Raw genomic sequence first — 16543 nt, forward strand, 5'->3', positions numbered from 1 at the left:
TGATATTATCATGTCAAATAAAAAGACTAAATTGCCCTTCGTTTTATTTATTGTTTCTAAAATATCAAAGCTCCCACTGGCCAGCCGGTCGCTCAAGCTCCGGCAGCGGCAATCACCGGAGCGTCGGCAACCAGTTGATAATTGGTTACCGGAGCTTTGGTGGTTAGAAATAATTTTTTTGAAAATTTTTACAACTTTAGTATAACAATTAACCACTTTTGTAACGCTATTAACAACTTCAATATAATAGTTAACAATAGGTTTTCTAGGAAATTCAACAAGCTCTAGCGGTTGGAAACAATTTTTTTGAAAATTTTTACAACTTCAGTATGACAGTTAACAACTTTTGTAATACTATTAACAACTTCAGTATATCAGTTAACAACAGGTTTTTTGGGAAATTTAACAATTGGTCGCCAAAGCTCCAATGGCCGAAAACAATTTTTTTGAAAATTTTATAACTTCAGTATAACGGTTAACAACTTCAATATAGCAATTAACAACAAGTTTTTCAGAAAATTCAAAAAGTAGCATTTTTACAACTTCAGTAACGTCGTTAACAAGTTCTGTAACTCTATTAACAACTCTGGTATGACATTTAACAACAGATTTTCTTAAAAATTCAAAAAAAATGGCATTTTTATAACTTTAACAACTATTTTTTTAAAAAAAAATTTTATAACTTCAGTGTAACGGTTAACAACTTTTGTAACTCTATTAACAACTTCGATATAGCAGTTAGTAACAGGTTTTTCGGGAAATTCAAAAAGTAACATTTTTACAACTTTAGTAATGCTATTAACAATCTCAAAAACCTATTGTTAACTGATATAATGAAGTTGTTAATAGCGTTACAAAAGTTATTAACTGTTATACTGAAGTTGTAAAAATTTTCAAAAAAATTGTTTCCGACCACCGGAGCTTGTTGAATTTTTCAAAAAACCTGTTGTTATCTATTATACTGAAATTGTTAATAACGTTACAAAAGTTGTTAACTGTTGTATTGAAGCTGCAAAAAATTTCAAAAAAATTGTTTCTAGCTGCCGGAGCTCCGACGACCAATTGTTGAATTTCCTGAAAAATCTATTGTTAACTGATATACTGAAATTGTTAATAGCGTTACAAAAGTTGTTAACTATTATACTGAAATTGTAAAAAAATTTTAAAAAATTATTTCCGGCGGCCGGAGCTCCAGCGACCAATTGTTAAATTTCCTGAAAAACCTATTGTTAACTGATATACTAAAGTTGTTAATGGTATTATAAAAGTTGTTAATTGTTATATTGAAGTTATAAAAATTTTCAAAAAAATTGTTTTCGACCGCCAGAGCTTGGGTAACCAATTATCAGCCAGTAAGGGCTTCGGTATTTTAAAAACAATAAATAAAATGAAGGGTAATTTGATCTTTTCATTTGACATGATAATGCCAATTTGGTCTTATGTGACCAAAGTAATATTTTGCAAATTCAGTGGACGTTCTGGTCATTTCCAAGTTAATTTGTCATTTTTTGGTCTTTTTCTCCAAAAAAACGAAATATATTAAAAATTAATAAAAAAAAAAAGTTTTATATATTTTTTATTATATTATTTGTATTCAAAAAAATGTTTTACAAATTTCTTGTTACAAACGATTTATTTTATACTCCATGGACTTAACAGGCGGAAAAAAATCATCAACTTACAATTCCAAATGTGACAAGTTGTTGGACCAAAAAAAAAGTGACAAATTGAGAAAAATTAGTCGCATTGAGAACCAAAGAGGTAAGCTTATTGAGGGGGAAAAAAAACAGAGAGGGAACCAAATAAGTAAAGAGAACCAAAGAAGTAAACAGTGCTATATATTGTACTCTTCCAGTCCTTAATATATGACTTAATTATTAAGTTAATTTTAGTCATAAACATAAGACATATTTCTTATATTTATCAATTTTTCCTAAATTCCTCCCATAGATACTCCCTCAACCATAATCAAGTAAAAGAGGAAGAGAAGATATTAAGAAAAATGATTATGGTGTTTTAGAAAAAAACATGTCATATTTCTTATAATTAACTAACTTACCTAACTTCCTTAATCTAATAAAAATTAGTTAAATAGCTCTCGTATTAAGAATCGGAGGAGTAATTTATTTTAACTGAAAAACGCTTTTATTGGAGTGGAAGGGGAGAAATTATAGGGAAATTTTGGGGTTTAATTAATTATAATTTATAATTCACAATTTCATGAGGAAGCAATGGCTTGTTTATGTCATGACATCGGGGGCCAACTTCAGAAGTGCTGGGGCCTCGGCGTCGGAAGAGAGGGGTCAATGGACAATGTGTGACTCCAAAGCGCACACATTGTTCCATTCTGGGACCACCGCCACCGCCGTCTCTCCTCCATGACAACCATTCACCCCACTCTCTTCCGGCCGCCCTTTGATTGCAAAGGTTTGTCTCTCGCCTTTCAATCCCATTTTTATTTGCCATTCCCAGGAATTTTCCTCTTTTGGCCATCAATGTTCTTATAGAATTCCTTCTTTCCATGTTAGACATGTGGCTGTAGATTCTAGGCTGTTAATGAGATTGTTTGTATTTCTGTGACTTTGGTTGTCACATTAATGTAGGATGTTAGAATATCTCCTGTTCTTTCAAATGAATAATAAAGCATTCCTCCAAATCCACCTCAAGAGGAAGACAAAGTCATTGACATTTATGCTGCTGATTTAGATTTAAGAGAAAGCGTGCCTAATTTGTAATCTTAAGATATGAACGATGATTTTCATGTACGAGGGGACAGCAGACACATAAATTGAAAGGGAACAAGAGACTTGAGCAACGACTTTGTTACAGCATTGATTTTTTTTTTTTTTTGTAAGCTAAGACACCCAATTAAAAAAGGCATTCTACTTTGATCAAACCCTGCTCCTTCTTGCTTGAGCGTATATACAGGCTTCTTACTACTACTATTGGTTGGTAACGGCATCCCTATCCATATCTTTATGCACGAACGAAAGGGAAAGGGTTTCACCCGTTCCCGGAAATGATTATTTTTCTGAGCTTTACTCCACAGGTATTATTTAGAAAGTCTAACCAGTTCCTATTCTTTTTACCGCCCCTGTTTAGTGAAAAGATGGTTTATTCGCTATATAGCGATCATTTCGTATATGACTCTTTTCTTCTCAAGCTATTGGCTTTTTATCAAACTTGATAAGATGAGTCAGTACGTTCCACGGTTAAAGACGAATCCGATCTTTCTAATTATTTCCAGCTTTTAACCACCGGTTTATTATTCAAAACCATGCCAGAGACTCCTCAAATCAGATACTTAGCTGGTCACTCAGGGGGCCTTTGGGAACTTATCCAGCCGGCCCTATCTTCAAGTCAGTCGATTCGAAAGTAGGTTCAGCTTCACTGTAAAATGCAGGTAGAAAAACGCGGATTTAGATGCACCCAATACAAACTATAGCTATTGATATCTCCTAGACTACTACATCGTAGAGTTGCTATCCGGAGTGAAGTAAGTCGGTTGACCCCGGTCTTGTTCGAGTTGTTTTGATATTCCCCGCTCGGCCGAGTGTAGGCCGAAGCAAATGCTTAGATGAGAAGAAGTAAGAGCAAAAGTAAGAACAAGAGGAACAAAGAAGTATCTTCAACTCCTCTAGAGGTTGAGGATGAGGAAGTGATGGGGACGACGATGCTCGTGCAAGATAAGTCGCAATGAAGGAATATCGTCAACGCAGCTGGAGCCGCTAGATCTTAGTAAAAGAGGCCTTCTCGTGGACTACAACAAGGAAAATAAAGAACTAAAACAAAGCAGATTTTATTCATTACTAGCACTAGAAGCATTTTTTTACATGGGATGGGAGTAGATCCAATGGGAAGCTTACACACATAGACCAGCCAAACAACTAAACACAACATTACAACAAAGTAAACAAACAAACAACATATTAAGTTAAAAGAAAGAGAAAAGTAAAAACACAGGACTTATTAGTTATTTCCCCCCGGTCCCCTACGGATGATGGAAGCCGCCCTGATAAGCAGCAAATCACGCTCTCGGATGAGAGCCCTCCTTCGTTCGTCGAGAAGACGAACCTCCGGTACTAATTATAAGACATTGTTAGTAGAGTACAAACAAGATCTTATAATTAATACCGGAGGTAGTAACATGAAACCAGGTAATGAAAGTAACATTTGAAGCGAAGTTAACAAATTAAATTGAAACAATAAGATTACTTAATGCTAGGAAAAAAATTAAATAACAATAAAGGACTAATTCAAAAGTAGAGAAAGTTAACATGTAATGCTAATAGGGGCTTCATTCTAAATGCAACTAGTTAGTTGATCCGACCACCACAAATTGGACGGGGCTCAAATCATTGTTATGTACCCTTACGCGTTTATTGAGTTCCCTGCTACAAAATACATTTTCCAAGTGTTTTCTTCCCCCCTTCTCTCCATCTACATCTACAAGTAGCAATCTTATGCCCCTGGATTATGTGCAAGGAACAGGTTTGAGCTCTTCCTAGAATATGTAACAAGTTCCTGTTTAAAATGATCTATATTTGCGATGATGAATCCATCAAATATTGCGCGAGTCATATTTGGGGGCCTTTGTCCTGCAGTCTGCACCTTGAAGGAAATAGCTCAAATGTTATACACAGAGCAGTGGAACAAATCATGATGCAAGTCAGATATGTCTTCTTGCTCTTGTCTGATATAAACAAAGGAAATGAAGGAATCAGTAAAGCAGGGAATGATTCCTAAGGAAGGGTTATCGCAGGGGAATTGGGCTACTGCTGTATTATCTACAAAGCTTGATCTGAAATTTCTTGGACGATCGATTTAAGGCTTTGTTGCCTTAGAAAATCTAAGTTAAGCCACAACGGAAAACATGATAATAATTCATAATTTTTCCCTGTTTACATTATGTTACATTTCAAGTGTGCACACATCATTATCGGTTCACAACCTAGATTGATGCAATGAATATTTTCACAGAGAAATTTCGTGCCTCTTTTTTTTTTTTTTATGTTCTTTTCTGTTGAATGGTACTTAATGCAGATGATTTATGCTCAGTGTTCATGTTGATATATACAGATTGGGAATAGGTATTGAGTGCTTCCCGGGTTCATTTTTAGCATGAAAACCGGAGCAGAGAACGATGGCTGGCCATCTGTTGTGCACCTTCATGTCCTTAAAAAGTCAGAACCCCGCTTTTGCATATTCCAAAAGGTGAAATCGGTTGACGACGATCCAGAGAATGTTCCTGTCTATCTCAATGTGTATGATTTGACACCCGCAAATGGTTACTTGTACTGGGCAGGCCTTGGTGTTTTTCACACTGGGGTTGAAGGTCAGTAAACATTCAAAGCCTCCTTAAATAACTTCCAAAATTATTATTTTTTGGCAAAAGTATGCACCAAGATTTTGATTCAAACTACACTAGGTAGAATTTACATCATAATTCTACTCCTAAAGGAAGGGCTTTACTTTCCAGCCCTCTATCTATCCAGCTTTTCACTTTCATGGCTCATATGTCAAACTCATTATAGTAGCCTGTCTGTGCTTGTATTTATCATTGACACATAAGCAACTTCTCTTTTTCCCTAAATTACATCTTCAGACTTTGTTTGGAAATAAAATTTCTCATATCACCCTTGGGCACTCAAATTAGGTTTTGTTGCACCTATTCTTCCCCTTATGACTTAAATGTCAAAAAAAAAATTATCTGGATGCCATCAATATTTTCTGAAATTGTCATAATGCCTCAGTCTATGGAGTGGAGTATTCCTTTGGAGCCCATGATTGTCCTACTAGCGGTGTCTTTGAGGTTGAACCTCGGCAGTGCCCAGGATTCAAGTTTAGGAAGTCAATATTCATGGGAACGACGAATATGAATCCATTCAAGATTAGAGAATTCATGGAGCATCAGTCAGCTAACTACCACGGTAATACTTATCACTTAATGATCAAGAACTGCAACCATTTCTGTGCGGATATATGCCAAAGGCTCACGGGAAATTCAATACCTAAATGGGTCAATCGCCTTGCAAGATTAGGTACATGACATGCATTCACACACTATCCATTTTAATGTTCAAACTTTCAATTGCATTATTTTCTATCAGTAAACACATCACAGGCATCTCAGAATTATTCTGGAATTCAATGACTGATTCATTGTTCTATGTCATCCTCGTAGGTTCTGTATGTAACTGCTTACTCCCTGATGCCCTCAAAACTTCGACCTCTCAAGAGGATCCCAACTTTGAAGGGCGTGATAATAAGAAGAAAACCGCTTTTAGCTGTTTGTCATCAATATCGAGGCCCCAGAAGCTCCAGAGGAAAGAATCCAAGTCTCCATTAATTCAACACTCTCGAAATAGAAGTTTCCTACGAGCATGGAAGTCAAGAAAGAGTTCACGCAAGGAAGGATGAAATTCTCTTTAGTTCTCTTTCTAGGAAATTGGAACCACTGTTAAATGAAGAAAACGTTCTTTACTCTAGGAGTGCAGAATTGTCTGTCAAAATTTCTTTTCATTGTTTGAGCTCAATGGCTCCTCCTGGCTAATTCTGCCCTTGTCTGGTGAAGAACTTGCGGGATGTATTTCTGTGCCAGTTCCGCGCAGGCTCAATGACAAAAACAACTCTTTGTAGAAATGTGAAGTAAGTGGATGATCACGGCAAGCTTAGATATGTCAACAATAAGTTAAGCTACACATATGACGCCCATTTTGTTCAAAGGCAGCGCAAAGCGAGGAGCACTTCGATCACAGCGTAAAACAAAGAATAAAATGACAGCACCAAGGTGTCAAAACTCAGAAGACTAATAGAGAAGTAAAAACAACAAAGAAGTTACACATATTAGCAAAAACCATGGAATTTTCACTTGCTATGTTTTTGAGATGCAGCATTATGTACTTGGATTCCCAAATAAAATGATTGTGGTTAAGCTATTACATACTGTCGATTCCTGGACTTTAACAAATATACTGAGGTGACGAATTTGAGCTATATTTCCATTTTTAACTCGACAAGCTTTGACCTGTTCACTAGACATTTTAAAACAAAATTTTCTCCTTAGCCTGAGACGTGGCTGCAATTTATCTATTCATGTAAAATTACAATACAAAGTAAATATCTCTAGCAACTACTAGTATAATTTTAACATGCCAAGAACCGGAATATTTTCCCACCTTCTAAGCAAATCGAAGAGAATCGGTCCAATTCATGAGAACAGAAAACATATGAACTTACCAATTATTACAAAAATTTATATTCGTCATGGTCAAACAATAGTTTCCTGTATTTCCTATCGTGTACAAATGTACTTTGATATAATATTAAAAAAAAATCAAAATCCTATTAAGCACTTAGAGCTAAATAATAGCACATTAGATTAATGAGGAGAAATTTATAAAATAATTCGTAATATCGAGAAAAACATCAACCTAACAATACAAGCGCACATCAACAATGTCTAAATAGTATCTTTTTTCTTTTTGTCCTTTTGCCACTGGTAACAATATCGTCGAAACTTATCATAAATAATTACCAGCAATTATTAGACATTAAAATACAATTGACTGTTAAACACACCAGTCTCCGCCAAACATAATGTCGAAAACATAAAGAAAACAGAGAAATGAAGCTACTAGCACACGTTTTAGATCTTTCATTCGGGATTTCTGATTAGAAAACAGTTGTCACTGGCCGATCAACTTTAATTATGTTCATAAGACATTTGAAAACTTCAAAACTACGAATAATTTTTCATCATTTTGTCGTCTGTTGATGACATCCATGATGATGTCGCTCCTAAGCTAATTGCTTCAAAAATGAATTCTCTAATTGTATTTGCTTCAAAGCGCGGCGATGACATGACATTGTGAGGGATGCAGTTTTCGTTGACCACGAGACTTTAACTTAGAGAAAATTAGGCTTCCGATTTGTACCATTGATAATTTCTACTTAACCAACAAGGATTAACATGATCGAGTGGCTTAAACGCAGCGTCATTGAATCTGATTTGTGCTAGTAATTCTTATGAATAGATATTTACCAATTGCAATGCGGACTGGTTCAAAGATGAGGCAACATATTCCTTCTTAAAATTTGGGTTTGTTAAGGTGAAATTTGGTCCCCCGGAAGCAACTACGTTTGATGTGGCGAGGGGTAGGTATAGATAAGTACTGCTACACAATCCTACATCTGCGAATTAGAGGTCTTAACAAGACAATAATTGCATGGAAATTAGGAGTTTAAAAATCATAAAAGCTATATCATATTTGGAATAAGTTATTTCATATTTCAATTAAGTATGTTTGAATATGTCAATGAAAACGACAATAAGCGAGGTATTGCAATATCCTACAAATTTATAATACTATTTTCGAAGAAAATATATTCGTTGGAATCTGTCAAAGAAAAGGAAGTTTTCCATTTTCTTTTCTATAGTTTCTGCTAAAAGCATCATGTAAGACCGCATCCCATATTCTTTGATTCTTCGCCCATATCCATTGTCTCCTTTGGCTGCCTAGTTTTCTTAAGACCAATGTTCATGCCACGTTTCGCTCTCGTCATGAGCGCAAATTTTAAATTATCCTCATAATTCATCCTAACAGCTCATAAATATGAAGTCAAACACAAGCTTGTTTACGTAATTTATCTTTCCTTTTTTATATGTAAGCTACGTTCTGTATCCTATTGTCGCAGAGCATAAATCTAAGAGTTTCAGATAACAACATCTGATTCAGTGTTAAAAAAATCACAACAATGGGGAAAGGAGGCGGGTGTGTACCTAGCAAGAAGAAGGCGCCCATTTCTGGTTCGAAGAAGAATGATCCAGTTTCAGAGAGCATCGAAACCCAATCGCGAGTAACGGAAACGACAACAATCGCAGTCCGAGAAGCGCCGATCGAAGCAGAAACGAAGAAGCTGAGGGTTTTCATAGTGTATTACTCAATGTACGGTCACGTGGAGTCACTGGCGCGGGAAATAAAGAAAGGCGTGGATTCCGTAGAAGGAGTGGAGGGCGTGTTGTACCGAGTGGCAGAGACGCTACCCAAGGAAGTGCTAGAGATGATGAAGGCGCCGCCGAAGGACGATAGCGTTCCGGTGACAACGGCGGAAAAATTGGTGGAGGCGGATGGGGTGATATTCGGGTTTCCGACGAGGTTCGGGAGCATGGCGGCGCAGATGAAGGCGTTTTTCGATTCGACGGGGCAGCTATGGAGGGAACAGAAGCTGGCGGGAAAACCAGCTGGCTTCTTTGTGAGTACCGGCACACAGGGCGGTGGCCAAGAAACGACCGCGTAAGTGTCCCATTCGCGTCGTTTAAGCAGTGAACATGATTTATTATTTTAAATAAACGCTTGTCATTTAATTTTTTATTTTTCTCTCAATTAAAGATAACAATCACTCTTATAAATTCAAATCATTTGTATAAACTTAAAATCTTGCTGCTAAAATGAGAATTTTGTTAATAGATAATTTATATCGGTATCTTTGTGACCGATAGTTTAACCGTGATGCATCAACTGTTTTGTTTAAAGAAAGAACTTTTATTGTTGCTGTTGTAGGTGGACGGCAATTACACAGTTAGCGCATCATGGGATGATATATGTTCCAGTGGGATATACATTAGGAGCTGGAATGTTTGAAATGGAATCAGTTAGAGGAGGGTCTCCCTATGGTGCTGGGGTTTTTGCTGGGGATGGAACCAGGCAAGCTACTGATAAAGAGCTTGCCCTTGCTGAGCATCAGGGCAAGCATATGGCTACAACCGTCAAGAAATTGTCTCTCACTTCCTAAATTTGTTTGTACCCTCCAATAAAAGAAAAATCATATCCCAATCAATGTTTTGTTTTTAATGGTCGTGTTGAGGTGTGGTTTGAATCTATTGGCCTATGCCGGGCTGAAGAGGAAAAATTATTGGCCTATGCCGGGCTGAAGAGGAAAAATTCATGATCACCTTGTAAACTTCGTCCGTGTGAATTATGGATTCTTTAAGGTTATCCTTTTATCAACAGTTCAGCATGTTGAAGTTGGGTCAACTCCCTCGACCCAAAAAGTAGTCTCAATTTCATGGCATTGAGATGTGACTCTAAGGAGCATCATTTGTAGTGAAACTAAATAGTCATTTAATAGGCATTTAATCTGAATGATCATGAGAGGCATTAAAGCGTAGCTAAGGAGCAGTATCTTTTAACTGGAAGAAAAGAAACATGGTTAAACCTGAAACTGGAAGTGTGATAATAATTAGGGAACCCCAAGAAAGACTGTTCCACCATGCTTGATCCTGTAAATATTGTAAGAACTCCTAATATTTGTTTTGATTCCAATGGGTTCTCAAAGTTCATTCTACCAAAATTTTAACTAACCAGAAAGAAAATTGAGAACTTGAATTTTGGTTTCTTTGTCTTTAGTTACGGGGTCATCACTATTCATCCAGATCGCTCATTTAACCGGACGATAGGCAAGCTAAACGATCAAACATGTCATTGTCGTGTCATAGACGCTCAAGGTCAGTACTTATGGTTGTTTCATCATCAATAAAGCCGGTAAGTCTGTGTGGGAATGTTGTTCGGCTGCAGCATAGTTCAATTTGTCTGGTAAAATCGAGTTTCATGTCTTAGGCCCCGGCCTGGTTATGAAGAAAGGGGTGCAAATGGCTGCACATATGGGAGTAAAGCATGTCGTTTTTCAATCTAACTGTCTGTCCCTAACTGAAGCTCAGGCTTGATCTTTGATACTTAACAATTAGTATCATTTAAGCAAAGTCTTTTTGATTCAAATCTGTTTCTTGATTTCTTCGATTTATCTTTCAAAACTTCAGAAACGCACAATTTGGCACTAGACCCAATCCTGTAGATGACAAGTAAGATTAGGCACAAATAGATGTTGCGACTTGTTCGAGGCCATTATCAAAACAGTAGAAAATCAATTTGATAGGCACGGAGAATCGCTAGCTACTTTTGCCAACCTTCAAGGCAAGATGCACCATTTAATTTTGCAATCGATGCTCTTGCTCTGCTAATTGGCTTTGTGTTAATAAAGCATATGACAAAAACCTCTAGATGGATAACATATTGCTACTTCAAGCAGTGTATTGAACTAAATACCTCAAAACTAATCCAAATTCCTCCCCAAGAATGGTGTTAAGGAAAGATCCTATGCATATAACCTTCTGGAAAAAAAGTATGAATACAAAGTAAAAGAATTGAACTGTTCTTGTCCTACTTGATTCGGATCCGTCCAAGTTTAATGCGACCCTCACAAAATCGTTTAGCACGTATAAAATAAAAAAATTAGGAGAACCCAGAAAACAAAGCACTGTTGAGAAAAGAGGGAAAGATGACTCTATTTCAACCTAAAACCACGAAGCCATCAACTAGAGCTTGAAAGGAGATTGTTCCAGCAAAAACCTCCATTTTCTTTTATGTTAAAAGATATATAATTGTAGGAAATAGTGAGTAATAAGTGAGAAATGTATGGTAAGAGTTACTAGTAAACGCCTCGAGATAATCAGATACAGGCATTTATCAGCGAAACTACCAGTATCAGTTTCGGCCTCCGATGAATCAGAATAAGCACCAGAAGAAACCAACCCTCAAGCTTATCTGGGATTAAGAAGGCCAATCGAAGACATTCGTGGAACGATGTAAAAGGCAGAGGAACATCTCATTGCCAATAGAACCCAGAATTATTACATTTCGCTACGAGCCCTTCAAATGTAATCAGCCGCTTGGCTGCGCTTTGGCCTGTGGGCGTCTGCCCCTGTGTATATATAGTGCACACAGCAACATGAACCTCATCGTTTAAAACCCTAATACTCGCTTTTGTATTAGGTCCTTGGATTTAATAATATTTCTCCTCTTTCCCCACAATTTGGGATTAGGTCCTTAGATTTAGGGGGTGTTTGGATAATATCAAAATCATGGTTTCAGAAGTGCTTTTACGGTATACGAAGCAAATATGTGGAGGAAATTGTCTCGATTTGCGGAAATGTGTTTCTGAAAAGTGATTTTAAGGGCATCCAAACACCCCATTAATAGTGTATCTCCTACTACCTTTTCACTTTAATAAAAAAACTAGTTAATTAATTTAAATAAATTAAGAAATTAGTTAAATTGGTTATTTATATTCCTTAGATCATAAATATAAAACTCATTTTGTAGTTACACTAAATAGATATTGTAGTTAAATTGGTCTTATATTTAGAATCGGATAAGTAATAAATAGATATTGGCTTTTCTAAAATATTCTTATTAATCAAGTGTGTTAGCTAGAACTACTATTATTATAAGGATTACTTTAAAAAAAAGTAAATATAAATGACAAAATAGATTGAGGTCTCATATTTAAGATTAAAATAAAAATCCAATAAGTTCTTATATTAAAGATTGGATGTATTATTTCCCACCATGCTTATCATTGTGACCATGATCCCTAAATTCAAGAAGGTGGGAACTTAAGGCTTGTTTGGTGTGAGACACTCGGACATGGGATTGACATGATTTTTCTAAATATAAGATTTATTTTATAATATAAATTACGTTATAAAATAAGTTTTATATTTAAAACTTGAAGAATATTTAGTGTGACACACTGAATAATACTCCTCTGATTCTAAATATAAAACTCTTTTTGTAGTGTAAATTATACTATAAAAGAGATCTTATATTTAGGATTGGGGGAGAATTTAAGATTATGCACTGCCAACGAAATGGAATTATGCCAGGCCACTTAGATAGAAATAAAATACCACCACTCACTTTTTTTTTTTTTGGCCTGACACCACTCACGGTATTACTATTGAGAGATCAAGTTTTGGTTTGCCTATTATAGCCAACCAGTGCATATTTTAGGATTGCATATTTTCTTAACTAACTTGTGCCCCCAGTGTTTCTCGAATTCCTATTCTAGCCAACCCCAACCCCAAACCCAACCAAATCCATCTATTGATTTATTCCGATCTCTAAACGCCACATCATCCCTAATTAATTACTATATGATGGGTATATGGATTAATATTTATAATTAAAGAAAGGATAAAAGTGTTATGAATATAATAATATCTTTATAAATACCCATATATCTCCAGTTATCTCCTATATTTCCTATAATCTCCCATTATCTCTATATTCCACAGTTATCTCTTATTATTATGTGATCTGTAGATTCTATCAGAAATATAAAGATGTGCCTATAAATAGAGGTTATATATAATGTACTGAGTACTTTTGAATAAAATGAGAAATACTCTCTCTTATTAATCCTCTATTCTTTTATATTATTTTTTTTATTTCTTTTTTATTTATAACAAAAAGTACGTTAAGATTTTATTTGCGAGTTACACTCAACATCTTAATTTTTTTAATGCTGCAATTTTACGCATGGTCTGTTAACTTGGATGCAATTTCTCCATTGTTTCAATTTCCTAATGTGACTATAATTCAATTACATTGAAAGTTGTCAATAATTTGATAAAAGAACCAAAATTATTAATTTTACCTATTAAGATGAATAAAAGGAAAATGATTATTTAAAATAAATAAAAAAGGGAGGGATTACACCAAATTTAAAAGACTGCGAGTAAAATTGCACAACTAAAAAAATTATGATAGTGAGTGATGCTAGTCACTATCTATGTTCTTTAATATGAAAGATAGTTGACTAATATAAATAAATTAAAAAAATTTGTTAAATTAATTATTCGTGATAAATAGGTGTTGTCTTCTCTAAAATACTCTAATTAATCATGTGCATTAACTATAACTATTACTTGATAGAACATTTAATATGTGCAACTATTATAATGACTGTTTTAGAAAAAAATAGATAAATATGAAAGCTAAAATAAATTAAAATCTTATATTTAAGCCCAAATTAAAAATCAAACTAATTCTTATATTAAGAACCGGATGCAGTAATTCCCTTTAAAGTTAAATAATGAAAGTTATGATCTGGTACTTTGTAACAATGGGAGTCCCCGTTTAGTTCAGTGATTGTAATTTAACTTAGTAGCTCCCACGTACAGAAGAACCGCATCACTGGGATGCCAGACGATAGGTTAAGCTCCTAAGATTGATGAAAGCTTGTTTTTTTTTTTTTTTGGTCAGAAGGATGAAAGCTTGTTTATCTAACTAATGTATTATCTAACTGTAATTCTGCTGGCATTGATTATTGAATACTTTTGGATGAGTTTGAACCGGGACGCAATTTTCACGTATTGTCTATTGATATTAGTATATTGATAATACAGATTATAATTAACTTTTCCTTTACATTTGGATTCGTAACTGCAGTCTAGCTTTCATAGAAAAATGCATAACCCTTCCTTCACAACGAAGTATGGAAATTCAGCGAGACAAAGGGAGAGAGAGTACACGATCCTGTAAAAAATGCTTTCAAATTTTAATGTATTCAGCTTGAGATCTAATTGCAAGAATTTTGAAAATTTTAATGGCTTATTGTTATTCCATGGCCAAAAAAAATACTCCTCCGGTCCTTATTATAAGACCCCATTTGACTTTTATTTGGTCCTAATTATAAGACCCCAATCCATTTTGTCTCTTATATTTATACATTTTTTCCAAGATAATCCTTCTAATAATATAGTTTTAGCCAATATACTTAATTAGCAAGGATATTTTAGGAATGACAACACTTATTTATTATAAATAACCAACTTAACTTACTTCCTTAATCTCCTCAAATAAGTCAATTGGGTCTTATAATTAGGACCGGAGGAGTACTTAGAAGTATTTTCTTTTATCCCTGCTTTTTTTTTAACCTTAACTTTCACACTTATGTGATGGAAACAAGTTTAGAAGGAGAGTCCAATCCAAAAGAATAACACATTAGGAGAGAGAATTTCTTGAATTTATAAGTCCTACAATACTTATAAGTGGGGTTGCACAATGAACCAACAGGATTGGACCAAAATCTAACTCAAAGTCTATTTTGATTTTTAGTTGGATTGGATTGGATTTGGTAGTCTGTTGTTTGGTCTAGCTTAGTAGTAACCTGAGACCGAGTTAGATTGAACTTGATCTACCAAACTAGTAGACTGGTCCGGACAGTAGAGAACCCCAATTTTCTTTTTCTTTTTTTAATTTCTTTATAGAAAGCATGATTTCAACATGATAGACAATAAAAAAAACCTATAATCATATAAAACTTATCCTAAAATATTAAAAGATCAGGGATACTTCCAGCAAGAAATATATCGAAGAGTTTGTGCTAGGCTAGCCGAAAATCAAAGTTTATCAAAAGCTTGGTCTAAAATTCCCGAAAAATTGGCCTTTTAAATACATAAGAATCTCTAACAACATTAAAAACCATTAGAGATAACATTTAAATTACAAATTATTGAAAATAAAAAAAATACCTATATTGGATTAGACCAATCCAGATAGTCTGATCACTTGGTCTAGAACCCAATCTAACATGACCTAGTGTAGTCCAATTTCATTATATAGTTTATTTAGACTAAAATGGATTGAATCAAACTATCTCGAGTTAGATTGGACTAGATCGAAACATTGGTTTTTTACATACTCCCAAAGTATTTTCAAGAGTTTCAACTTATAACTTTGCATTTAAAGAAGATTTTGGGGAAATTTAGTACTATTGGACTATAATACTCTCAAACAGCCCCATAATTAGCAAAGCATGATGGAGCGAAGCATTCCCCCCCCCCCCCCAAACAGCCAGACTGGAGCCTCCTCCCCCCCCCCCCTCTCCTTCAGCAGCTAGACTATAGCTCAGGCCGAGGGAAAAGACGCAGAGTTCCATATCCTTTCCATAGTAACGTAAAAGAAGCCAGAGTAGATCAGATTTTGAATGAAATCTCCATTCATGTATCACAATTAAACTGAACAAAACACATAACATGCACCAGAGTGTACATGGACAGAGTCACAACAAGGCCTGGACTTCGCCATTTATCACGTTCGTGACAATAATAAACTCTTATCTCGTAACAACTTTATTATCTTCATTAATTAAGATGATTACTGAAGAAGTACACTTGCTGATTTTGAAAAATCAAAACCAAACAGATCCACAATCCAAATCATGAGCAGAGAAAAAACAATAACTGAGTTGGTCACTTGGTCATCATCAGCAATGCCAAGCATGGTCCACAATCTTGCACAGAGCAGGGAGAGCCATGGCTTGTTTAGGATCAATGTTATAGAATCTGAGGAGAGTCCTTTGGTTTTTGAGACGGCAGAGGCATTTAAGGTCCGCGCCGGAGAGGGCAGAGCAGCAGTCGGAAGTCGGCGGCACCTGAGGCTCATCGCCGCTCACCGACGGCCGGCAGTCCATCAGCCCTTGTGCACTCACCCCACACAAGACGCCGTCATCACCACTCACCATTATGGGATCTGACCCCATTATAATGGCCAGAGCCAAAACCAGCCCCACAACCACAAGCTTCTTGCTCAATCCTGCCATCCCTAGGCTCTGTAGTTTCCAAGCTCTATTTAACTACCTCCCTTGCCTGTGACAATAGTGGAGAACTGTTTGGTTTATATAGAATCAATGTAGAGGT

At 35.5% G+C, this 16543-nt stretch overlaps 3 protein-coding genes and 2 non-coding genes across 5 annotated transcripts; 2 read left to right on the forward strand and 3 right to left on the reverse strand.

Annotated features, from left to right (window-relative positions):
- Window positions 1-5121: 5121 nt before the first annotated feature.
- On the forward strand, window positions 5122-6552 carry LOC114753948 (deSI-like protein At4g17486). The gene is made up of 3 exons (XM_028942652.1): window positions 5122-5335; window positions 5754-6041; window positions 6185-6552. The coding sequence occupies exons 1-3, from the start codon at window positions 5122-5124 to the stop codon at window positions 6418-6420; spliced, it is 738 nt and encodes a 245-aa protein (XP_028798485.1). The 3' UTR covers window positions 6421-6552.
- Window positions 6553-8613: 2061 nt separating this feature from the next.
- Window positions 8614-9833, forward strand: LOC114753946 (probable NAD(P)H dehydrogenase (quinone) FQR1-like 1). The gene is made up of 2 exons (XM_028942647.1): window positions 8614-9296; window positions 9564-9833. The coding sequence occupies exons 1-2, from the start codon at window positions 8758-8760 to the stop codon at window positions 9793-9795; spliced, it is 771 nt and encodes a 256-aa protein (XP_028798480.1). The 5' UTR covers window positions 8614-8757; the 3' UTR covers window positions 9796-9833.
- A 1047-nt stretch (window positions 9834-10880) lies between these two features.
- LOC114753950 (small nucleolar RNA snoR86) lies at window positions 10881-11014 on the reverse strand. The gene has a single exon (XR_003741084.1). It is a non-coding gene; the product is annotated as a small nucleolar RNA snoR86 (small nucleolar RNA).
- A 454-nt stretch (window positions 11015-11468) lies between these two features.
- Window positions 11469-11610, reverse strand: LOC114753951 (small nucleolar RNA snoR83). Its single transcript, XR_003741085.1, has one exon. It is a non-coding gene; the product is annotated as a small nucleolar RNA snoR83 (small nucleolar RNA).
- Window positions 11611-16110: 4500 nt separating this feature from the next.
- Window positions 16111-16446, reverse strand: LOC114753949 (putative lipid-transfer protein DIR1). Its single transcript, XM_028942653.1, has one exon. The coding sequence runs from the start codon at window positions 16444-16446 to the stop codon at window positions 16111-16113; it is 336 nt and encodes a 111-aa protein (XP_028798486.1).
- Between the last annotated feature and the right edge of the window lie 97 nt (window positions 16447-16543).

Source organism: Neltuma alba, unplaced genomic scaffold (assembly GCF_004799145.2).
Source record: "Neltuma alba isolate B1F8T4 unplaced genomic scaffold, ASM479914v2 tig00008320_pilon, whole genome shotgun sequence".
Lineage (NCBI taxonomy): Eukaryota > Viridiplantae > Streptophyta > Magnoliopsida > Fabales > Fabaceae > Neltuma > Neltuma alba.

Coding starts and splice junctions, on each gene's coding strand:
- LOC114753948 (XM_028942652.1), top strand. CDS start 5,122: ATGAAAACCGGAGCAGAGAACGATGGCTGGCCATCTGTTGTGCACCTT. Junction 5,336..5,753: donor TTTTCACACTGGGGTTGAAG/GTCAGTAAACAT, acceptor ATAATGCCTCAG/TCTATGGAGTGGAGTATTCC. Junction 6,042..6,184: donor CAATCGCCTTGCAAGATTAG/GTACATGACATG, acceptor TCATCCTCGTAG/GTTCTGTATGTAACTGCTTA.
- LOC114753946 (XM_028942647.1), top strand. CDS start 8,758: ATGGGGAAAGGAGGCGGGTGTGTACCTAGCAAGAAGAAGGCGCCCATT. Junction 9,297..9,563: donor GGTGGCCAAGAAACGACCGC/GTAAGTGTCCCA, acceptor TTGCTGTTGTAG/GTGGACGGCAATTACACAGT.
- LOC114753949 (XM_028942653.1), bottom strand. CDS start 16,446: ATGGCAGGATTGAGCAAGAAGCTTGTGGTTGTGGGGCTGGTTTTGGCT.